The sequence below is a fragment of the Aythya marila genome (genome assembly GCF_965140915.1).
Source record: "Aythya marila genome assembly, chromosome: 11".
Taxonomy (NCBI): Eukaryota; Metazoa; Chordata; class Aves; order Anseriformes; family Anatidae; genus Aythya; species Aythya marila.
Genome location: NC_139052.1, coordinates 21,416,201 through 21,434,690, shown reverse-complemented (window position 1 = coordinate 21,434,690; position 18,490 = coordinate 21,416,201). Strand labels below are relative to the sequence as shown.

At 40.8% G+C, this 18,490-nt stretch overlaps 1 protein-coding gene across 1 annotated transcript; it reads left to right on the top strand.

The window, feature by feature from the left end:
- The first annotated feature begins 261 nt into the window (after window positions 1-261).
- On the top strand, window positions 262-17,837 carry BLM (BLM RecQ like helicase). Its single transcript, XM_082769590.1, has 21 exons — window positions 262-533; window positions 617-1,263; window positions 2,063-2,252; window positions 2,701-2,822; window positions 2,962-3,094; window positions 4,118-4,851; window positions 5,712-5,888; window positions 6,308-6,426; window positions 7,035-7,148; window positions 7,885-7,983; window positions 8,072-8,220; window positions 8,961-9,067; window positions 9,748-9,908; window positions 10,448-10,643; window positions 11,093-11,283; window positions 12,131-12,278; window positions 12,644-12,843; window positions 14,032-14,224; window positions 14,562-14,684; window positions 15,965-16,172; window positions 17,567-17,837. Exons 1-21 carry the CDS (start codon window positions 433-435, stop codon window positions 17,748-17,750), a joined length of 4,296 nt encoding a protein of 1,431 aa, XP_082625716.1. The 5' UTR covers window positions 262-432; the 3' UTR covers window positions 17,751-17,837.
- The last annotated feature ends 653 nt before the right edge of the window (window positions 17,838-18,490 follow it).

The following is an 18,490-nucleotide window of genomic DNA, read 5'->3' as shown; positions in this document are numbered from 1 at the left end:
GCACGGTCACGTGCATCACGAGATGCTGCGCTAACAGCGGAAGCGTTGCTTTCTGATCACGAACACGGATTGAACGTGGTTGAACAACAAACAAACGAACACAAAAAAGCCCCGTCAGACCGAGGGGCTCCGCGCGGCGCTCCCAAAACCCGGGGGACCTCCCCCCCCCCCACCCATCACCCCGCGCCGCCATTTTGTGGAGGAGGCGGGCGGCGGGCGGGGCGAGTCCCGTCGCCATGGAGACGGCCCGGCCGTGTCGTCACTTCCGGCGCAGCGCTGCCGTCCAATGGGCAGGCGGGCGGCGGCTGCGCGCCCAATGCGAAGGGCGCGCGCGGCGTGGCGGGAGCGGGCGGCGGGGGCGGCTCCCGCTGAGGCGAGGTGAGGGGCGGCGGCAGGGCCCTGAGGGGCCGTGAGGGGCCGCCCGGTGCCGCCATGGCGGCCGTGCCGCACAACAACCTGTGGGAGCAGCTGCAGCTGCACTCGGCCCGCGGCGCCCTCAGCAAGCAGCCGCCGCCAGCGCGGAGCCGGTCTGGGTGAGTACCGGGGGGGGGTGACGGGGGGCGGCCGCCGGGCTGACTGACCGGGCCGACTGACCGCCTCACCGCCTCTCTTCCAGGGGCTTCACGTTCAAGCGGACCGCCCCGTGCGGCCGGGAGCGCAGCGGGAGCTCGGCGCTGCGGGACAAGGACGTGAACGCGGCGCCGGCCGGCGGGCAGCGCAGGAAGCCCGGGGAGCCCCTCACGGTCGGGGGCTGCGGCCCGGCCCCCGCCGCGCTCTGCCCCGGTCCCTGCCCGGTGCCCCGGCGCCCTGCCGAGGGGGTGATCGCGGCTGTCAGGAGGCCGCTGGCAGCTCCCGGCCGGGCTGGGGGTCCTGCTCCGCTTGGGGCCCCCCCCGTGGCGGTGGACGATGAGTGGGACGACATGGATGACTTCGACTTGTCGGGCATCGAGAAGCGGTTCTCCAAGCCAGCCCTTCTGTCCCCCAAAGGCCTGAGGGCCGCCCCCAAGGCTCCCCAGAGACTGAGCTCCTGTGCTGATAAGCTGCCCGGCACCGTGAATGGCGACACAGCGTCCCCAAAACCTGGGGCATGGGAGCCCAAAGGAACGCCTCCCGCCGAGGAAGAGCAGCCCTCATCCCAGGGCTCTGTCGTCTGTCTTGGGGACTTGGTCCACTGTGACAGCGACAAGATTGTGGGCGAGGATCTTCAGGAGAATTTAGCTGCTGGCACGACTTTGGATGATGAGAGGGAAGAGGCTCACACAGGTAGCAGGCTATTTTAAAGCATCAGTGAACTAGAATGAAACATGTTTGTGTTTGCACACCTCAAGGCTTCATTTTTCAGAAATGTAGAATTTGTGAGCTCTCGGTGAAATCAGAGGGAGCTGCACGCTCCTATCTGACAGCGGTCTTAGGCACGTGGGTTTCATGTTGATAACTGTGCTTCGTAAATGTGCGGTGTTGCAGATAGTGCAGAACTGTCTCAGCAGCAGCAAGTAGCATGCTACCAGTGGAGGTGCAAGACTTTCCAGATGCCATTCCAGAAATAAGTACCAGTAACCTGCAGAGATGTTACAGAGAAAAAAAAATATAAATAAATCTATAATTCAAACAAAAGAGATCTAAAATCAACTGATGCCTAAATGAAACAATGAGAAATATCAAACCAGAAAAAGAGATCTAGGTTGATTTTTAAAAACAAGCAAACAAATGGGGGGGGGGGGGGGGGGAAAACACACACACATCAATTATGACCAAAAAGTTCATGGCCATCAGTCAGTATGCATCTGTGGCGGTTCTCTGCTTCACTTAGTTTTTCTGTTTTAAGTTTCTTAGTTGTTATTGTTTGAAACTTTTGGTCCTTATTTTTGAAATTAATGTCTTTATGCAACTGATTAACACTGAATGGTGTTTTCTGACTATTTATTTGTTTGCTGTTTAAAAAGTCATAAACTGTATTAATCTGTTGTTTTGAAATATGGCTAATAGTTTTTTCCTCTATTCCATTGTGTTTTTGAAAGAGTTTTCAGTGTTACCCAACAATATCAATACACTTCTCTTTCAGCTACTAATGATAAAAGTGGTGGAAGCCAGAAGCTAAACAACAGTGAGAAAAACAGCCAACCAGAGGTGGATGAGATCAGCAATGAGCTGTTAGCAAACATTGAGCTTGAAGAGGATGATTACTTAGATGTAGTTCCGCCTTCCCCTGAAGAAGAGCTGCCTTCCTTCTCACCGTCTGTAAAAAGCATTAGGTAAAACAAACCTAATGGACAAAGCTGACTATTGTTAGGATGATTTTTTAAAACTAACAAAAAAAAATATGAAACTAGTGCTTGTTAAAAAGTTACCATTTGAGTTGTTTTTGACTACTTCTTGCTTGGCAGGTTAGCAGTTGACAGCTGCTATTAATGTCTTCTGAAACACCTTAAACATTGGTCGTAACAAATGTGGCTTTTGCTTCAGAAAAAGCAGAGTGATTTTTCCTGTCATAGTGAGAGAAATAAAAATATTGAAATGAGTCTGTACAAATTGGCACGTAACAGTTAGATGTTAGCTTACTGATGGTACTTAGATGAGAAATTTTTCTTTTATACTCAAATGCTGCTAGTCCAAAAGATAAAGTTCTTTTATGGATTTTTGTAAGGTGTCTGTAAATCCAATGCATTTCTATATTTTAATGACTTTTTGTTTTAATGTTAGTAATATTTTCAAAGAATCTCCTACTGGTGGAAGATCAACAGCTAATGGCATTGAGTCTAAGCCTGAGAAGATTACAGCAAAACAGCCTGTTGCTGAAAGTGATCCTAGGGCAGAGGATGCAGGTACGTGAAATAATTTAAAATCTTATGCATTAGGTTTTGGCGATGGTTTGCAACTTCTTGTTCTCTGATGTATCCCATGTAATCTGAGAGCCAAAAAAAATAGTGTTACTCTTTGCTGAAGTATGCTCTGACTTTGCAGATGAAGGCCTGCATTTGGAACAGGAACTCTACAGCGTCATGGATGATATTTGTAAGCTGGTAGATGCCATTCCTATTCATGAGCTGAAGTCTCTGTCATGTGCAAAAGAACTACTTCAGCAAAGGGATCTCCGGTACGTTTCAATAAATGGTATTTCTTATTGCCATGTTCTGTATGAAACCATATCACGCCTGTAGGTGTCTCCATCACACTGAAAACAGTACAGAAAGTTTTTTTTGTTTTTTTAATAAAAAGCCTTAAATAACTGACCAAATAAAGTTTTAGAAAAAATCCGAAGACTTCCTGGCAGAATCCTGGAATTGTTAATGGTTTCAGAAGAAAGAATCCGATTCCATGTTCAAGCTGAGGCACAGGTAGTGCTGTATCTTTTCTCTGGAAGGTAACTCTCACCAGGTGCTTCTGAAGAAGCAGGGTGATGCGATATAATCTGCTAAGTGTCATCCTGATTTCTTGTAACCTGAGGCATTAATTTAATATTCTCTTGTGAGACTCACCATCCCTGACAGTAATGATTTGTGACTTCTACTAGTATCTGTATATCTGTCATCTCTCAATTTGAGCGGTGCTACTACAGGCTGCCTCCTCCTGTATGATTTGGTGACACTATGCATAGACAAAATACTGAGATCTGGCAGTTTGGTTTGTGTTTTTATTGGGCTGGAACAGTGCTTTTTTCTAAACATTCTTGGTAAAACTATTTTTTTCTATTATTACTGTAGTCAGTGATAATCTTCAGAAAGTACAGAAAAACATGATTTGTTTCAAGCATATTTTTTACTTCTTTAACTTTGGGGTTGTGCCTTTAAGAACTTTATGCTCTGTGCTGCCTGAATCAGTTCTTCACTATTAAGAATTCCTTTAATACCTGTGGTGAACGCGTATTTATTTTGTAATTATTGTGTTCAACTGAATTCTGGTATTATTCTCTCTTCCCTAGATTTGTTTGAAGTATTTTGAAAATATAGAATCATAATATCCTGAGTTGGACAAAAAAACAATGTAACCAACATATGTTAATATTTTAAATAGTAAGGAAGAGACAAAAATGTTTAATGTATGTTGTATAAAGGGATATATCAGTGCTTGTGACTTAAATATTCATTTTCATTCTTCCTTCCTTTGCCATCTCTTTCAGGAGAAAATTGTTAGCTAGTTCTGTCACTTTGAACACAAGTAGCACAAAAACCACTTTTCCTAGAAACTGGAAGGCGTGTGTGCAACAAGACTCTTCTGCGCGTTCTGGCCCTAACAGGAGTTCTGTCAGAAACTCACCCAAATCTACAAATCTTTCATCTACGCTTTCCGGGACTGTTAATTCAAGCAATTTTTCTACAGAAAATAATCAAACACTTGATGACTTGGCTACCTCTTATGCTTCAAAGCAAACTGCTCAGGAGATCATCTGCCTAGAAACTGCAGAACTTTCTTCTTCCAAGCTGAACAGCAAAGACAGAACTTCTCTCAGCCATCCCTCAGAGATGTCTTTCAACAACAGCTGGTGTGAAAAAACAGTGGTGAGAAATGGTGAACACTGGCATCTTCCAGAGAGGCCCATTACGAGCACTGCTCTGAAAGGTCTGAGCAAAGCCCCTGCTGGCACTCCTGCATCAGAGCGTTTAGATGCGAATGATCCAGACTTTGATCTCGATAACTTTGATATTGATGATTTTGATGAGGGCTGGGAGGAGAATTCAGTGACTGTTTCAGCACCTGAAACACCATCTACGCCATTGTATCAGCCGCTCAGGGAAGGGCCACCTGCCAAATCCTTGCTCTCAAAGATCATCTCCACAGCCAAAGGATCTTCTCTTGCATCAAATCCTGTTGCTCCAAAGTCAAGCTTCTTGATGGCAACAAAGAACCAAACAGGTAAATTTATGCGAATGAGGATTACTGTTTTTTCTTTTTAATTTGTGTGTATTTATGCTAAGTCTAAGACCAAGTAACTTACTGTAGATGACATCAGTGCCTTTTTGTTCGTGTTGAAATTTGTTTTTATTTCTCTTTGTAAAGATGACATTGCAGAATCTTTCTCCTCTCTTTTTCTCCTCAGAGTGTTGCCAGATTTGAATATTTATTTGCCATGTAGGTTGCAGACTGCTGGGGAGATGAAGCTGCTAAAATTGGAAACTGGAATGCTTCTGTGGTTTAATCAAATGACTTTGCAGTTGCTAATTTAAAGCTGTACAATAGTCTTAGCTGCTTATAGAAAACATTTAAAATTTGGGTACTTGGTGAAGTAAACCTAACCCCTCTGGTGCACAAGTGTAGGTCAGTATTTCCAATTCTTGTAGGAACGGGGAGGTAAATGCAGAGGTGTATTCAGTCATGCACGTTCACTGTCTGAATAGGCACACTTCTCTGCTGCTGATGCAGCTGGCCTCTAACTAATACTAGTTAAATACAGGGAGAATATTAATAGTTTTTCATGGTAGAGATAAAGTTTTACAGCATAAGACTATGCATTTTATACAGTTGTGGCCAAGTTTGTTTAAAAACAAATATAAATGAGATTAGTGTATAATCAAAATTCATACTTCAGCCAGCCTTAAATTCTAGTTGTATGCATTTTCATTTACTTATATTAATTTACATTTTTAATTTAGAAGGTTTAAAGGGTTGAAGTGTTGGCTAAGCAGTCTGTTACACTGAGGGAGTTTTGTGTTGAAAGAGATAAAGTACAATTTGGTATTGGAACTTATTTTAAGAATATTTTCTCTGTCTACTAGAGCCACTGGTTAATAACCCCGCACTAGAACGTTTCAGGGGTATGAAATTTTCCCACTCTGAAGAAATGATGACTATATTTCACAGAAAGTTTGGTTTGCACACTTTCCGGACGAATCAGCTGGAGGCCATCAATGCTGCTCTTCTGGGAGAAGATTGTTTCATCCTAATGCCCACTGGTATGTATCTACAAACATCACACGGCTGCGGGCTTTTGAGGTCTGACATGCATTAGAGAAATAAAGAGCTGTCATTCCTTTTGGAAGGCTCATGACAAACTATTCTTTCTCTGTGCCTTTATGGAGGTTTTGCTAAATTGTGCTGCTCGAATTCTGTAGCAACAGGATTTCTGGAATTCTGAATGCACTCGGGTATTTTGAATAAGGTGATTAAATTTCACTCTTCCATAAGGTATCATGTGACAACTCTTCCTTCACCTACAGGTAGCATCTTAAGGACTCATTGGTAAAAGTTTGTTTCTTAAAGCACTGTTAAATGCAAAGTAAGAAACAGTGCTATTTTCTTCTGCTCTTTCTCTGCCCTGTCTCCCTTTCCTCTTGATACCTAATACTTGTTGCATACTGTTTAATTCTTACAGGTGGTGGTAAAAGTTTGTGCTACCAATTACCTGCTTGTGTCTCTGCTGGAGTCACTATTGTTATTTCTCCGCTGAGATCGCTGATAATAGATCAAGTTCAGAAGCTGAATACTTTAGATGTAAGTTCAAACAAGTTATTTAATTAAACTGCAGATAAGTGGACTAGAAATCTGAAATGTTTCAATAAATCTTGTATGTCTCAGATATAAACTACAAAAAATAATTAATGTAAGCTGTGAAGGCACACCTGTTAAAGTTGTCTAGGAAGACTACATTAGATGAACTAGGATGTGTGCAGTCTACCTCATCAATTTGTTGATGTTCATGTATTTGTTGTTGAAGCTTAGTTTTCAAGAAGATGCATCTGATTCTCAGATTCTAAGTGTAGTGTTTAGACAAGTAAATAGAAGTAGGCTGGGACTGTAGAAGAAGCGAGCACTAACAATTCCTGAGGTATGAGGGTTCTGAGGATGCTAATCATTTCTGGATAGAATAGAATTTGGTTTATGATTTTTTGGCTTTATCATCAGAAAGATTATGCAATGGCTCCTGTACAGCAGGGATTCAAATGCGGTCTGTAAAAACACTTTCAATGCTTTCTTGTGTAATGTTCCCTAAGGGTAGTAAATGGATATACTTTTTACCTGCTTTATAACCAGTTATAGGACTAGCATTTGAGGATACTTTCATTTTGCACATATTAAAACCTAATATTTATTTTTTACAGATCGCTGCAACATACTTGACTGGTGATAGAACAGATACTGATGCTTCGAACATATATATGCAATTGTCAAAAAAAGATCCTGTAATAAAACTTCTGTATGTCACCCCTGAGAAGGTTTGTACTCAATCCGAATTGTAAAGTCCTGGAGGCAACAAGAGGAGGATTGCTGTAAGAATAAAAGGGAAACATAGAACTTAGAGTAGGCTTCTTGGAAAAAAAAAAAAAAAAGTGAAATATTTTTAATAGAACTTAGTAAGTCTCTACATGGATGCAACTAAGTTCAGTCAGTAATTAACCAAGAATGAAAACTGAGTGTAACGTCTGCAAAATTTAAACTCTTAAAGCAAAAACACTGTGTGTAGCATCTTCAATATATCATAGCATGTACTAGTGGCTGTCGGAATCTAGGCTACTCTGAACGTGGTACTACAGGGTAGAAACATGTAACTACCAAGCTGGCAGGTGACCATCAAAAGCCCGTCTTGTAGTTAACTGTATGCTGCCTTTAGAAATGGTGTTCCACAAGAGCATTGCCAGAGGGAACTACTTAGTGTGCTTAATGTTTCTTCCTACAGCTTTGCCTTTCCCTGTCTTCTATGACATAAGTCATTTAAATTCAATCAGATTATTGGACCTCTGGGTAGCTGATCCTAGAGCTTTATGGCAATCCCACATCAGCTGCTTCATTGTCAATTAAAATAAAGGTGATCGCCATCACCTTTATGCCTTCAGGCTTTACCTGTGCAGTCCAGATGAACTTTGCAGTACAGAACAACTGTTTCTGCAGTCTTAGCTAGGGTGACACTTGGCTTTGTTTCCTTTCTAATGCCTCTGGTGGGTGTTTACCTAGGTCTGTGCAAGCAACCGACTGATGGCAGCCCTGGAAAATCTTTACAACCGGAAACTCCTAGCACGTTTTGTCATTGATGAGGCCCACTGTGTCAGCCAGGTGAAAACCTTGATTTGTTTTTCACAAAGGCAAAAACTTAGATGGGGCATCATACTCAGTTATTTTTCAATTTTGTTTTTTTAACAAGTGGGGTCACGATTTTCGAAAAGACTACAAACGCCTGAACATGCTCCGCAAGAAATTTCGCTCTGTTCCTATGATGGCTCTGACTGCCACTGCTAACCCAAGAGTACAAAAGGATATCCAGAATCAGCTTGAGATGCTAAGACCACAAGTGTAAGTTGTCCAGCAGTTTATTGAAACAATTTGAGCTGCAGAACATTTGAATGGAAAACTTAGGAAAGTGAGAAATGCGTTAGAGGTCCATCTGGGACACTTACGTAGATGTATCAGATTAAATTCCGTGCACATGTTCTCATTTAATCAGACTTAAATGCAGATTATTTTAATAATAATAAATCTTGCCAAACTCTTCCTTGCTTGATTAAGGAAGCTGTAAGTGTGCAAGCTACATGTTAGAGTGCATTTCATGGGAGTGGTGGAAAAACCAGAAGCAGGAAGTGCTTTTTAGTTAACATTGACAGTAACTTAGATTATGAGTTACTATTGGGTGGGGATCACATTTTAACATTTTCAGTGTACCTGATGGAAAAGTAAAGCACTCTGTTTTATTATTATTTTTTTTTAATTTTAGAAATACTGTTTTGTTGACTTTAAAAACAAATAAATTAGAAATCTGTATGAATGTTAGAATGACAAGCATTTTTTCCATGCTGACTTCCACAGTGCAATGTAGCTTTCTTTATTTTCCAGCCATGGAAATTTTAACAGAAAACAGAAATTTTAGACCCAAAGTGTGAGTGATGTGAGGATAGTGGAACAGTAATTCCTGTGCAGGTAACACAGGACTAGTAGTAGTTACTTGAATTTGAGACATTCCAGTCAATTCCTAGCTTGTTGAATGGACTACTGCACTCATACAACTGGTGAGTACCAATAAGATGTCTTGTTTTTAGGTTTACAATGAGCTTCAACAGGCATAACTTGAAATACGATGTATTGCCCAAGAAGCCAAAGAGGGTGGCAATGGATTGCTTGGAATGGATTAAAAAATATCATCCGCGTGAGTACTGAGCAATGTTGTGTGCTCCTATGCATTTTTATGAACTACTTTATAAAAGCTTTTCCTGCCTTTACAATACAATATATATAGTTTAAAAAAAAAAAAAAAAAAGCCTTGTGCGTTTTTCAGGCTACTCGTACATTTACAGAAACAACAAGTAGGAGGAAAAATACTGCTGATAATGAGAATCAGATTTACAGACATCCTAAACCTGAGAGTTCAAGATAAGACGAAAAAGGAAATTATGGTAGTGCTCTGAGTAATCTATCTGGAGGTTGCCATACCTTTTAGTGTCATCTAATACCCATACAGTTTTAATAGTTTAATTCTGTTTGTCTGTGCTTATCTGTGGTTCCCCTTAATCATATCTTTTGTGAGCCATATCTGTCTCTGCTGTCATTTTGGAGTCCTGCTTCTCCTGCTGTTGGAAGCTGACTACATGAAGCTCCCTTCATAGCTTCTCTAGTGATGTAACCTAGTAAACAAGTGAGGAACTGAATGAGGAGAAACTAACTAAACCATCTGATATTAACAAACTTTGCTTTTTTGAGCAGTTACCCATTTTTCCCCTATTGGAATCAATGTAAGTGTAATGCGGTATTTTCTCTGACACAGGTATGACTGTTACAGCTTTGTTCCCTATCACCTGCTTTATTCTAGCACATCTCTTATATTCGCAGATGACTCTGGAATAATTTACTGCCTTTCCCGTCACGAGTGTGACACAACTGCAGCCATTCTGCAGAAGGAAGGTCTTTCTGCACTTGCCTATCATGCTGGCCTCACTGACTCCAACAGAGATCTTGTGCAAAAGAAATGGATTAATCAGGATGGATGCCAGGTAAAAGAAAAGCAGCTGGGGAAGGCGGAGGGGAAGGAAGTATTTAGAGGAAAGTATTTAGCGGAAGGAAGAATTTAGAACACTTGTATTGCTCTTGGCCTAGTAAAGGAAAACAAAGTTGTGTAACATTATTGCAAAATCAGATGCAGGGTTAAATAACTGATCATAAGAGAGCAGTCCAAACATGTCAGTCGTCTTTTCATTGTGACTTTTACAAATCAAAGACCGCGGTACTGCACCAAGGTATGATACTCTGGGAATAAGGAACTGAGCTGTGCAAGGCTTCTGAAACAGTCCTAGGTACACTTGCTGAATTGTATTTTGAGATTCTCAAATTTGGAGTTTTCCCTCTATGGCAAAAGGGTCTTCTAAAAGAAGAAGAGAGAGACTTCTTCTGTTCTGTACTTGTCTTGCAGGGTTCCAATTGAAATTCTCTGTTCTGCATAATTTCATAAGCCTGATAACATGCCTATTTTTGGTGCAGAGTACTGCACGAGTGATTTTCGTAACTCTGCATAACAAAGTGTGATTTCTTCTAGGTTATATGTGCAACAATTGCCTTTGGAATGGGCATAGATAAACCTGATGTACGCTATGTTATCCATGCTTCCCTTCCTAAATCTGTAGAAGGTTACTATCAGGAGTCTGGCAGGGCTGGACGAGATGGTGAAATGTCTCACTGTCTGCTCTTCTACAGCTACAGTGATGTAACCAGACTTAGAAGACTAATACTAAGTAAGTGATTTTTTTTTTATTTGGAGCTTAATTGAGACAATAGTAAAGAAGTCACTTAGTTGCTGGTTTCTGTTTCAGTTAGGCTGAGTTATTTTCTCACTTAAAAGTGAGATGGTGTATGGCATTGCAAAGATGGGAGAACTGTGCACCTTTGTTTTATTATTTACCTGAATGATTTTCTGTAGTGAAAGATTTTTATTACTTACGCTTAGTTCTAGTCAAAGCCATTTTTCTTTATACGTATTTATCTCTTGATTTTTATCATTATAAATTTTTCTCCATTCTTTAAAGCTTGAGAGGTAAAATCTGGTCTAGGTTAGTTCTGTACTAAACTACTTGTCCTTTTTTAAGCAACAGAATATTATGTTTTGTTTTTTTGTCTATCTGATAATATGTAAAAAGACAGAAGTGAAGATAAAATAAATATGATTGAACTTATTGCATTTCAGTGGAGAAAGATGGAAACAGTCACACGAGAGAAACCCACTTTAACAACCTGTACAGTATGGTTCATTACTGTGAGAACGTAGTTGATTGCCGGAGAATTCAGCTGTTGGCCTACTTCGGGGAAACTAATTTTAACCCAAACTTTTGTAAAGATCACCCAGAAGTAATTTGTGATAACTGCAGTAGAAAGAAGGTAAAAATCTGTTCTTATTTACAGTGCTGTTAAACTGATCTTGTATTTTGCTGCATTTGAATAACGGTAGCATTACACTTGGGAAGGTAAATAGAGAAAATGAGTAAGATTTCTTGTGGTTTTGTGATGCTGAGTGCTATGAATTATTTTCAGGGTTTAAATGAGAGTATAATTACAAAACTATCTGCGCGCTTATGCTATGTATGTTTCAGCCTGGGTTGACTAGCGAGGTATAAAGATGTCCCTTAGTGTTGCTTTTTGGCCACTGTGCTTATTGGAGACAGGAACTAATATAACATCAACTGGAATGGCTCTGATGTTGGCTATCAGTGGCTATGATGGCTATACCTGATGATGTTGCTTCTCAAGCCAATGTTTGTAGCATTACCCTATACATAGAATCATAGAAAACAATGTCTGTGATTGTACCAAAAATTGACTAGAATAATGCCTATTTTGTCCAGCCTTCTCATTTTAATGTGTGTAGGAAGCATAAGCTCTAGTGCATGGCAGCAAAAAATTACAGGAATGCTTTGCAAACAATTTACCTTGATCATTGGTACTGACTCAGCAATCTTGCAGCTCCTTGTATAGAGTTAACACACTAAAGGCTACATACAGTCAGCTGGTATGTCTCTTGTCTTGCATTTTTCAGAGCTATATCTAACCTATGCCTATACTCCATCACTGTAGCTGTACTAACTAGCAAATCACTATTTCTGTGTTTGGGACAAAATGAATTCATGACTAGAAAAAGCTCAATAGTGACAACAAGATTGTCAGTGACACAATCTGCATGAGGATAGAACCACATCTGGTTGTTTCCTAATCAAGTCTATTTTAATAGGATTACAAATCAAGAAATGTAACCGAGGAAGTGAAAAGCATTATAAGATTTGTACAGCAACATTGCGGACAAATGAGAGGAATGAATGCAAAGAGAAATGCAGGTTCTGGAAGATACACACTGAATATGATGGTAGACATTTTCTTAGGTAAGTATTGTTTTCCCAGAAACAAGACCTAAATACACACAGTGCATAAACTCCTGATGATCACGAGGTCTTTGTAATACCAGCAGTGGTTTAAAATAATATATATTTGGCAAAATTATTCTTCCCAGGAACCTCTTGATGGTTAAATGATTGAAAATAAACGAGACTAAAGCTTTAATCTCTTTCAGGTTGCTATAGCGATATTAGTTTTCTGCTGGTGCTTGGACTTTCTGGTCCTTGCATGCTGTGTGTGTGCGTACGTGCTCAAACCACGGAATACTCTTGGGAGTCTTCAATGAGTTTATAAGCACATGCCTGTGAAGGCGCTCTAATTGCAGGCTAATCCTCTGCCTTCTGTTGCACAGGTACAAAGAGTGCGAAGATTCAGTCTGGAATATTCGGGAACGGGGCTGCGTACTCAAGGCATAATGTGGAAAGACTATTTAGAAAACTGGTATTGGACAAGATTCTGGATGAAGACTTGTATATTACAGCTAATGACCAAGCTGTAGCTTATGTAATTCTAGGAGAGCGAGCACAGGCTGTGCTAAACGGATCACTGCAGGTGAGCAACATTCTTTTTCCCTTGAACATACTGTTTTAAGGAATATGCTGCAGTTTTTGTGCAGCATATACCTTGTGATTTTTTTTTAACATAGTTTGAGTACCCACTGAAGTACAGTTACTGATCTTTAGTAAATTCATGGAGCAGAATCTGACAATCATGACTTGCAGTCCAGTGTTCTAATTGTAATGTCATGAAGCAAAAGGTGAGTTTGAGAGTACTGGAGAGGGTTAAATCTTCCTGTTCATTCTCATTCTGCTTGATTCCATCATGACAAGAATGCAAGATTCTGGGACTGTTCAGCCTGGAGAAGAGGAGGCTCAGAAGGGATCATATTAATGTCTATACCAGAAGGGAGGGTGCAAAAAGGACAGAGCCAGGCTCTTCTCAGTAGGGCCCAGTGCCAGGAGGAGGCAGTAGGTACAAACAGAAACACGAGAGGTTCCGTCTAATCATCAGGAAGCACTTCCTTACTGGGCAGGTGACTGAGTAGGGGAATGGGTTGCCCAGAAAGCTTGTGAAGTCTCCTTGTTGAAGACCTACAGAAGTCAGGGGGATGTGGTCCAGGGCAAGCTGCTCCTGTTGGCCCTCTTTGAGCTTGAGGACTGGCCCAGGTGACCTCCAGAGGTCCCTTCCAACCTCTGCCATTCTGTGATTCTGACCAACACAGGAAGTGCTAGCAAAGGAGACAAAAAAAAAAAAAAAAAGGAACAGCACTACTTTATTCTGCATTTTATGCTCTATTTTTTTCCAGCCATTGATGCTCTCTGAAAGAAAATGCACTCCTCCAAGAAGGTCATGAAACCAGTCTCAGAATTGCTTGAGGCAGTGCCTCCTCTGCATTAGTGCTGTGTTTGGAGAAGAGGAGAGCCCTCAGCAATAGACCTAGTGACCTCTGTTTAAAGCTAGCTGTGTATTGCTTTCACAGGGCTTTTTCCTGCGTTGTGTAGACTTGCTTTGCTTGTTCTTTGTAGAAGAAACTTACAGGTGGTTGAGAATGGGTGCTTTATCAACTGGCCTGTAAAAAAGATCACTTTAAAAATGTGTACTGGGTAAACAGCTTTTTTTGGTCCATCAGAGAATACTTTTGGTTTCTTTCACTCTTCTTCTGTGTCATCAATCTATGCTCTAATTACTGCTCTGCAGCAGCTCCCCTGACAGAAGGTATCGATCGGCTTATCTTAACAGGTGGAATTTCATGAAACGGAAAGTGCCAGTGCCATTAGAAGACAAAGGGCTTCTGTGACAAAAATGTCACAGCGGGAAGAGATGGTTAAAAAGTGCCTCAGCGAACTTACAGATACATGCAAAACTCTTGGGAAAGTCTTTGATGTGCATTACTTCAATATTTTCAGTACTTCAACTTTAAAGAAAATAGCAGGTAATGTCAACTGGTTGTTAACCCCCTGTAGGCAGTAGGCTGCATGTGCAACTGCAGCCTTTTCTGAGGGAAAATCTAGTTTCCTAAAGTTTGGAGAGAGACAGTTTGCCTATACGCAGCTGAGTGAATCCCATGCAAGTAGCATATGCAGCATAGATTCCCCTGGGGTGTACTAACCAGCTAGAAGTAAATATGTGTAGAAAAAAAGGTTTGCTTCCCTGGGGAATTAGTGGGCACCGTGGCACGAAAAGGAATGGATTTTCTCCAGAATGTTCTACTGTGATCTGCATTAAAAAGTTACTTTGCTGTGTCTAACTGGTGCTTTGTTACGTTACAGAAACCTTGTCTTCTGATGTGGAGGTTTTGCTGCAGATAGATGGTGTCACTGAAGATAAACTGGAAAAATACGGCGCAGAAATAATTAAAGTGATGGATAAGTACTCTGAATGGACTGTACCAGGTTTGGTATTCTTTGCACTAAGTGTGTGGGCTCCTATATATTCCTTTTCCCTCCTTCTCTGTATAAAAGTTCCCCTGAAAAGTCACCTGGTTTTAAACACAATCACTGTTTCTTCGAGTTCAGTGAAAAAGGGAGCAATTTCACGTTCTCAGAACATGCAAAGATCTTCTCACTGGTTAAATTCAGCATAGTTCTGAAAGTCTTTCCCTTTTTCAGTCTAAGCATACTGCTGCACTCCTTCCCTGTTAGTTATTGGGGTTTATGTAATGTACTTAGACAGAGACTTCAGGGCATTCAGGTTAAAAATCTTGCCCCCCCCCCCCGCATATTTTTCCATCTGAATCTACAATGTACTGGGTAGTGCTGTAGCCTGGCAGACCATCAGTAACAACTGCCTTTTAGTTTTCACAGTAACTGAGATCAGTAAGTCCAAGTCTGCAGTTGCTAGCTCCTGCTGAAATGTGAAGAACTTTCAAAACTAGATGGAGGGGGCAAAAAAAAAAAAAAAAAAAAAAACTAGCAAGTCAGTATGCTAGTATTTTACAGACCCTTTTACAGCTCTTAACCTTATGCACAGAGTTCAGCTCAGTGGAGAACTAAGCCATGAGACTGGTAAACGTGGCAGTGTCATGTGAGCATAGCGTAGCCTCTGTTGTAATTAGAATATTTTATATATCTTGGCCATCAGTTTAAAAGTGATCCTTAGTTATGTTTAAGGAGGCTGTGTTTTCATATGCTGCAATGTGAATAAATTCATGTCTACAAACCTCACTTAAGTGTTTCATTTGACTGCCTGTGCAAAGAATCATGTCCTTCTTGCTTACAACTGATTGAGGAGGAACTCTCAGCTGTCTGAGCCTTTCAGTGTCTCCTGGTGCTGTTTTAAAAACAAGTGCTGTATTTGAGTGTATTATTTATGGTATATTCCCTGTGTCAGCTGGAAAAAATTATGGAAGAGAGTGTAAAGGCAGAAAGCTCAGTGCTACCAAAATAGTTTAGAAAAAAAGCCAAGCTTTTTTTTTTTTTTTTTTTTTTTTTTTTTTTTTTTTTTTAAATCATGATGAAGTAAACCAAAACTTCCTTCTGTCTGTCTGTGCTTTACAACAACCTAAGAAATGCCTCTAGCTGAGCCTGGAGCATCACCAGGAGGACTGTGGTGCAAGGAGTATTTGAATGGCAAGGACAGAAGTTTGGCACAAATAGCGTGCTGTAGCTGACAGTTCTGGCTGCCCCAGGCAATGTTTTGATTTCATTAGTTTTAATTCATTGTCTGTCTGCAGAAGATGCTGCCTGCCAAAGTGTGGACACAGCTGCGGGGAGTACTGGCACACCTGAGAGTGAGGAAGAAGCAGGAGATGTAGTTACAACCTCAAGCTATTTTTGCAATAACGCAAACCAAAGAAGGAAAAGGAAAAGGCCGCCAAACTTCAGAGAATCCAAGAAGAAAAAGACAAGCAGTGCTGGTAGCCAGCAGTTTCGTCCCAAAGGGTATGTTGCTTGGGATCAGTTTAACTTTTTTTTTTCCTGAGATGATGATGATCCCAGAACTGCACTGTTGTCCTAGTGCATTTTCTTAAGTAATTGTATGGGTTTATGTATGTTAGTCAATCAAATACTAGACTTTAAAAATTAATTCAATATCAGTTTCAGGCTTCTCAGCAGGGGGTGTACCACTACACTGCTTCTGCTACTGCCAACGTGCTCTTGCTTACCTTTGCCATTTCTGTGGTGGGGTATTGGTATTCCTCAAACTAACGTGTCAAGCTTATAGCAGGAGCAGAATTTGCTGCAAAAATAAGCCATAATTTTATGATGTCCCTTTCCACTGTCTGAAATCTCAGTATGCAGGGCAAAGTAGAGGTACGTTCTCAATGTACCTTCATACTAACATTCACCTGTAATTAGACTATGTGACTGCACTGGAACCAAACTTCAGCTTTATTTTTTTCTTAATTGGCTTGACCATTTTCTCCATGCAGTACAAGCTCTGAAAGCGTGGAGCTTTCTTGCCTTATCCTGCTGGGCTGGTTGTGAAGTGCAAATATAGCCTTGCTTCTGTTATTCTTAAATCTATGCAAATTCACAGTGGTAACATAGTTTATGGTATCATGCACAAAAGGAAGCATAGTTGGCAACTTAACGGAGTCTATATGAAGAACACCTGTTTAAAACTTTATTTTACACTTCTGTTACAAAGAAGTGTTTTAAGGTATTTCACAGCTTGTCAGCAAAGAATTTACGTTGCTTGCTTTCCAGAATAAGCTAAAATATAATGGTAGTTCTTTCAAAACTCCTAGAGCAGTGTCAGTGGTAAAATGGACATGTTAAGTGTTGGAAAATTGGCTTGCAGTCCTTTGTTAATTCAGAATTTAGCACTGAATGTCACATGTTTGAGTCCAGGATCCTGGTTGGTCTTGAGCTTCTAAGGCAGCTCAGCTTTTCCTTGCTTTTTTCTGTCTTTTTTTTTTTTTTTTTTTTTTTTTTTTTTTAGGAAATAGCAGTTCCAGCTCAGTATGTTTTATTCCTTTGCTTTCCATCTTCCCATCTACCTAAAATATTAGTAATTAAATGCTGACCCTGAAGTGTCATTTAATGTTGATACTCTAATTAGATTAATAGGAGTTAGGTCGGTTTAGCATTCTGTGTTCATATTTCAGGCTGCTTCTTGCCCTTAGGCAGATGTCAGAGCAACAGCTACACTAAATTTACATTTCAAAGGTATTCTTGCAGCCATGTGTATTTAAAAAAAGGTTCAAAAAAATGTAGTTGTCTAGAACATCTTACATGGTGTGCAACTGTATAAATACACCACGGGTAGGGAATGTGGCAAGTAAATCAAACGTTTGACACACAATGTTGTAATTTCTCTCTAAATCTTGCAGCGGTTACAGCAAGTACCGAAGGACCAAAAAGCCATCCAACTCTAAGACTCCACCTTCATCTGGCTACAGCTCAGCGTCGTACAGCGTTAGTGCCACACAGGGAACTGTTGGAAAACTGGGGATTATGGCACCACCAAAGCCGAAAAACAGGCAATTCCTTCAGCCTTCATATTCACTATTGTAACTAGGAAAGTGTAAATACTGTATAAAAGCATGCCATGAAGCTGTAATCATTGTTTATAAATCTTTATTTGATTTGATGAACTTTCTTAGATTTGTACACCTGTGAAGTCCAAAATTTCATGTTAAATAAATATTTTTAAACTCATAAATTTTTCAGACCTTTTTTCTACTACAAATATGAGTTCTGACTCGTTCTAGATGCCCTACTGTTTCAGGGAAAATAATCCCTGTAAGCCTGCATTAAAGCTACCTCCAGGATACACTTGAGATCACGAATCAAAAGCAGTTACTGGAACTGTGAATCCCAGAGTTGTGGTTGCCTCTGTTCTTCTCCCTTGCTAGACATCTAAGTAATTTAGAGCTACATAGCAGAGGAGTTCTGAGAATTTAAGTCTTGGGATGTTAACCTGACATATAAAATACGATTAACAGCTGTAAGCTTCCTTTTTTTTTTTTTCCCCAGATACTGGGGCTGGAGTGTCTGCTGAAGCGCCGAGTGCTGTCCTAGGTGTACTCTTTTAGATATCCTGTTTGTTTGTTTTTACACCGTGGAGCTGTGTTATCATCATGGCTGTGATAAGGGCATTTGATGTGCCCTTCTTTCACCTTCTTGCCTTGCACAAGGCAGCTGTGCTAAGTTCAGGTGCGGTTAAGATATGCATCTGTTCCTACATGTGCGTTTCAATGAAATGCCTGACACAGCAGGGGCTGAACCAACCCCACTGTTGGTTTGCTTGACTG

Bases quoted from the DNA above. Each gene is read 5' to 3' on its own strand.
- BLM (XM_082769590.1), top strand. From the start codon at position 433: ATGGCGGCCGTGCCGCACAACAACCTGTGGGAGCAGCTGCAGCTGCAC. The intron at 5,889-6,307 runs GTATGTATCTAC...TAATTCTTACAG, and splicing joins TTTCATCCTAATGCCCACTG to GTGGTGGTAAAAGTTTGTGC. The intron at 14,225-14,561 runs GTAATGTCAACT...GTTACGTTACAG, and splicing joins AACTTTAAAGAAAATAGCAG to AAACCTTGTCTTCTGATGTG.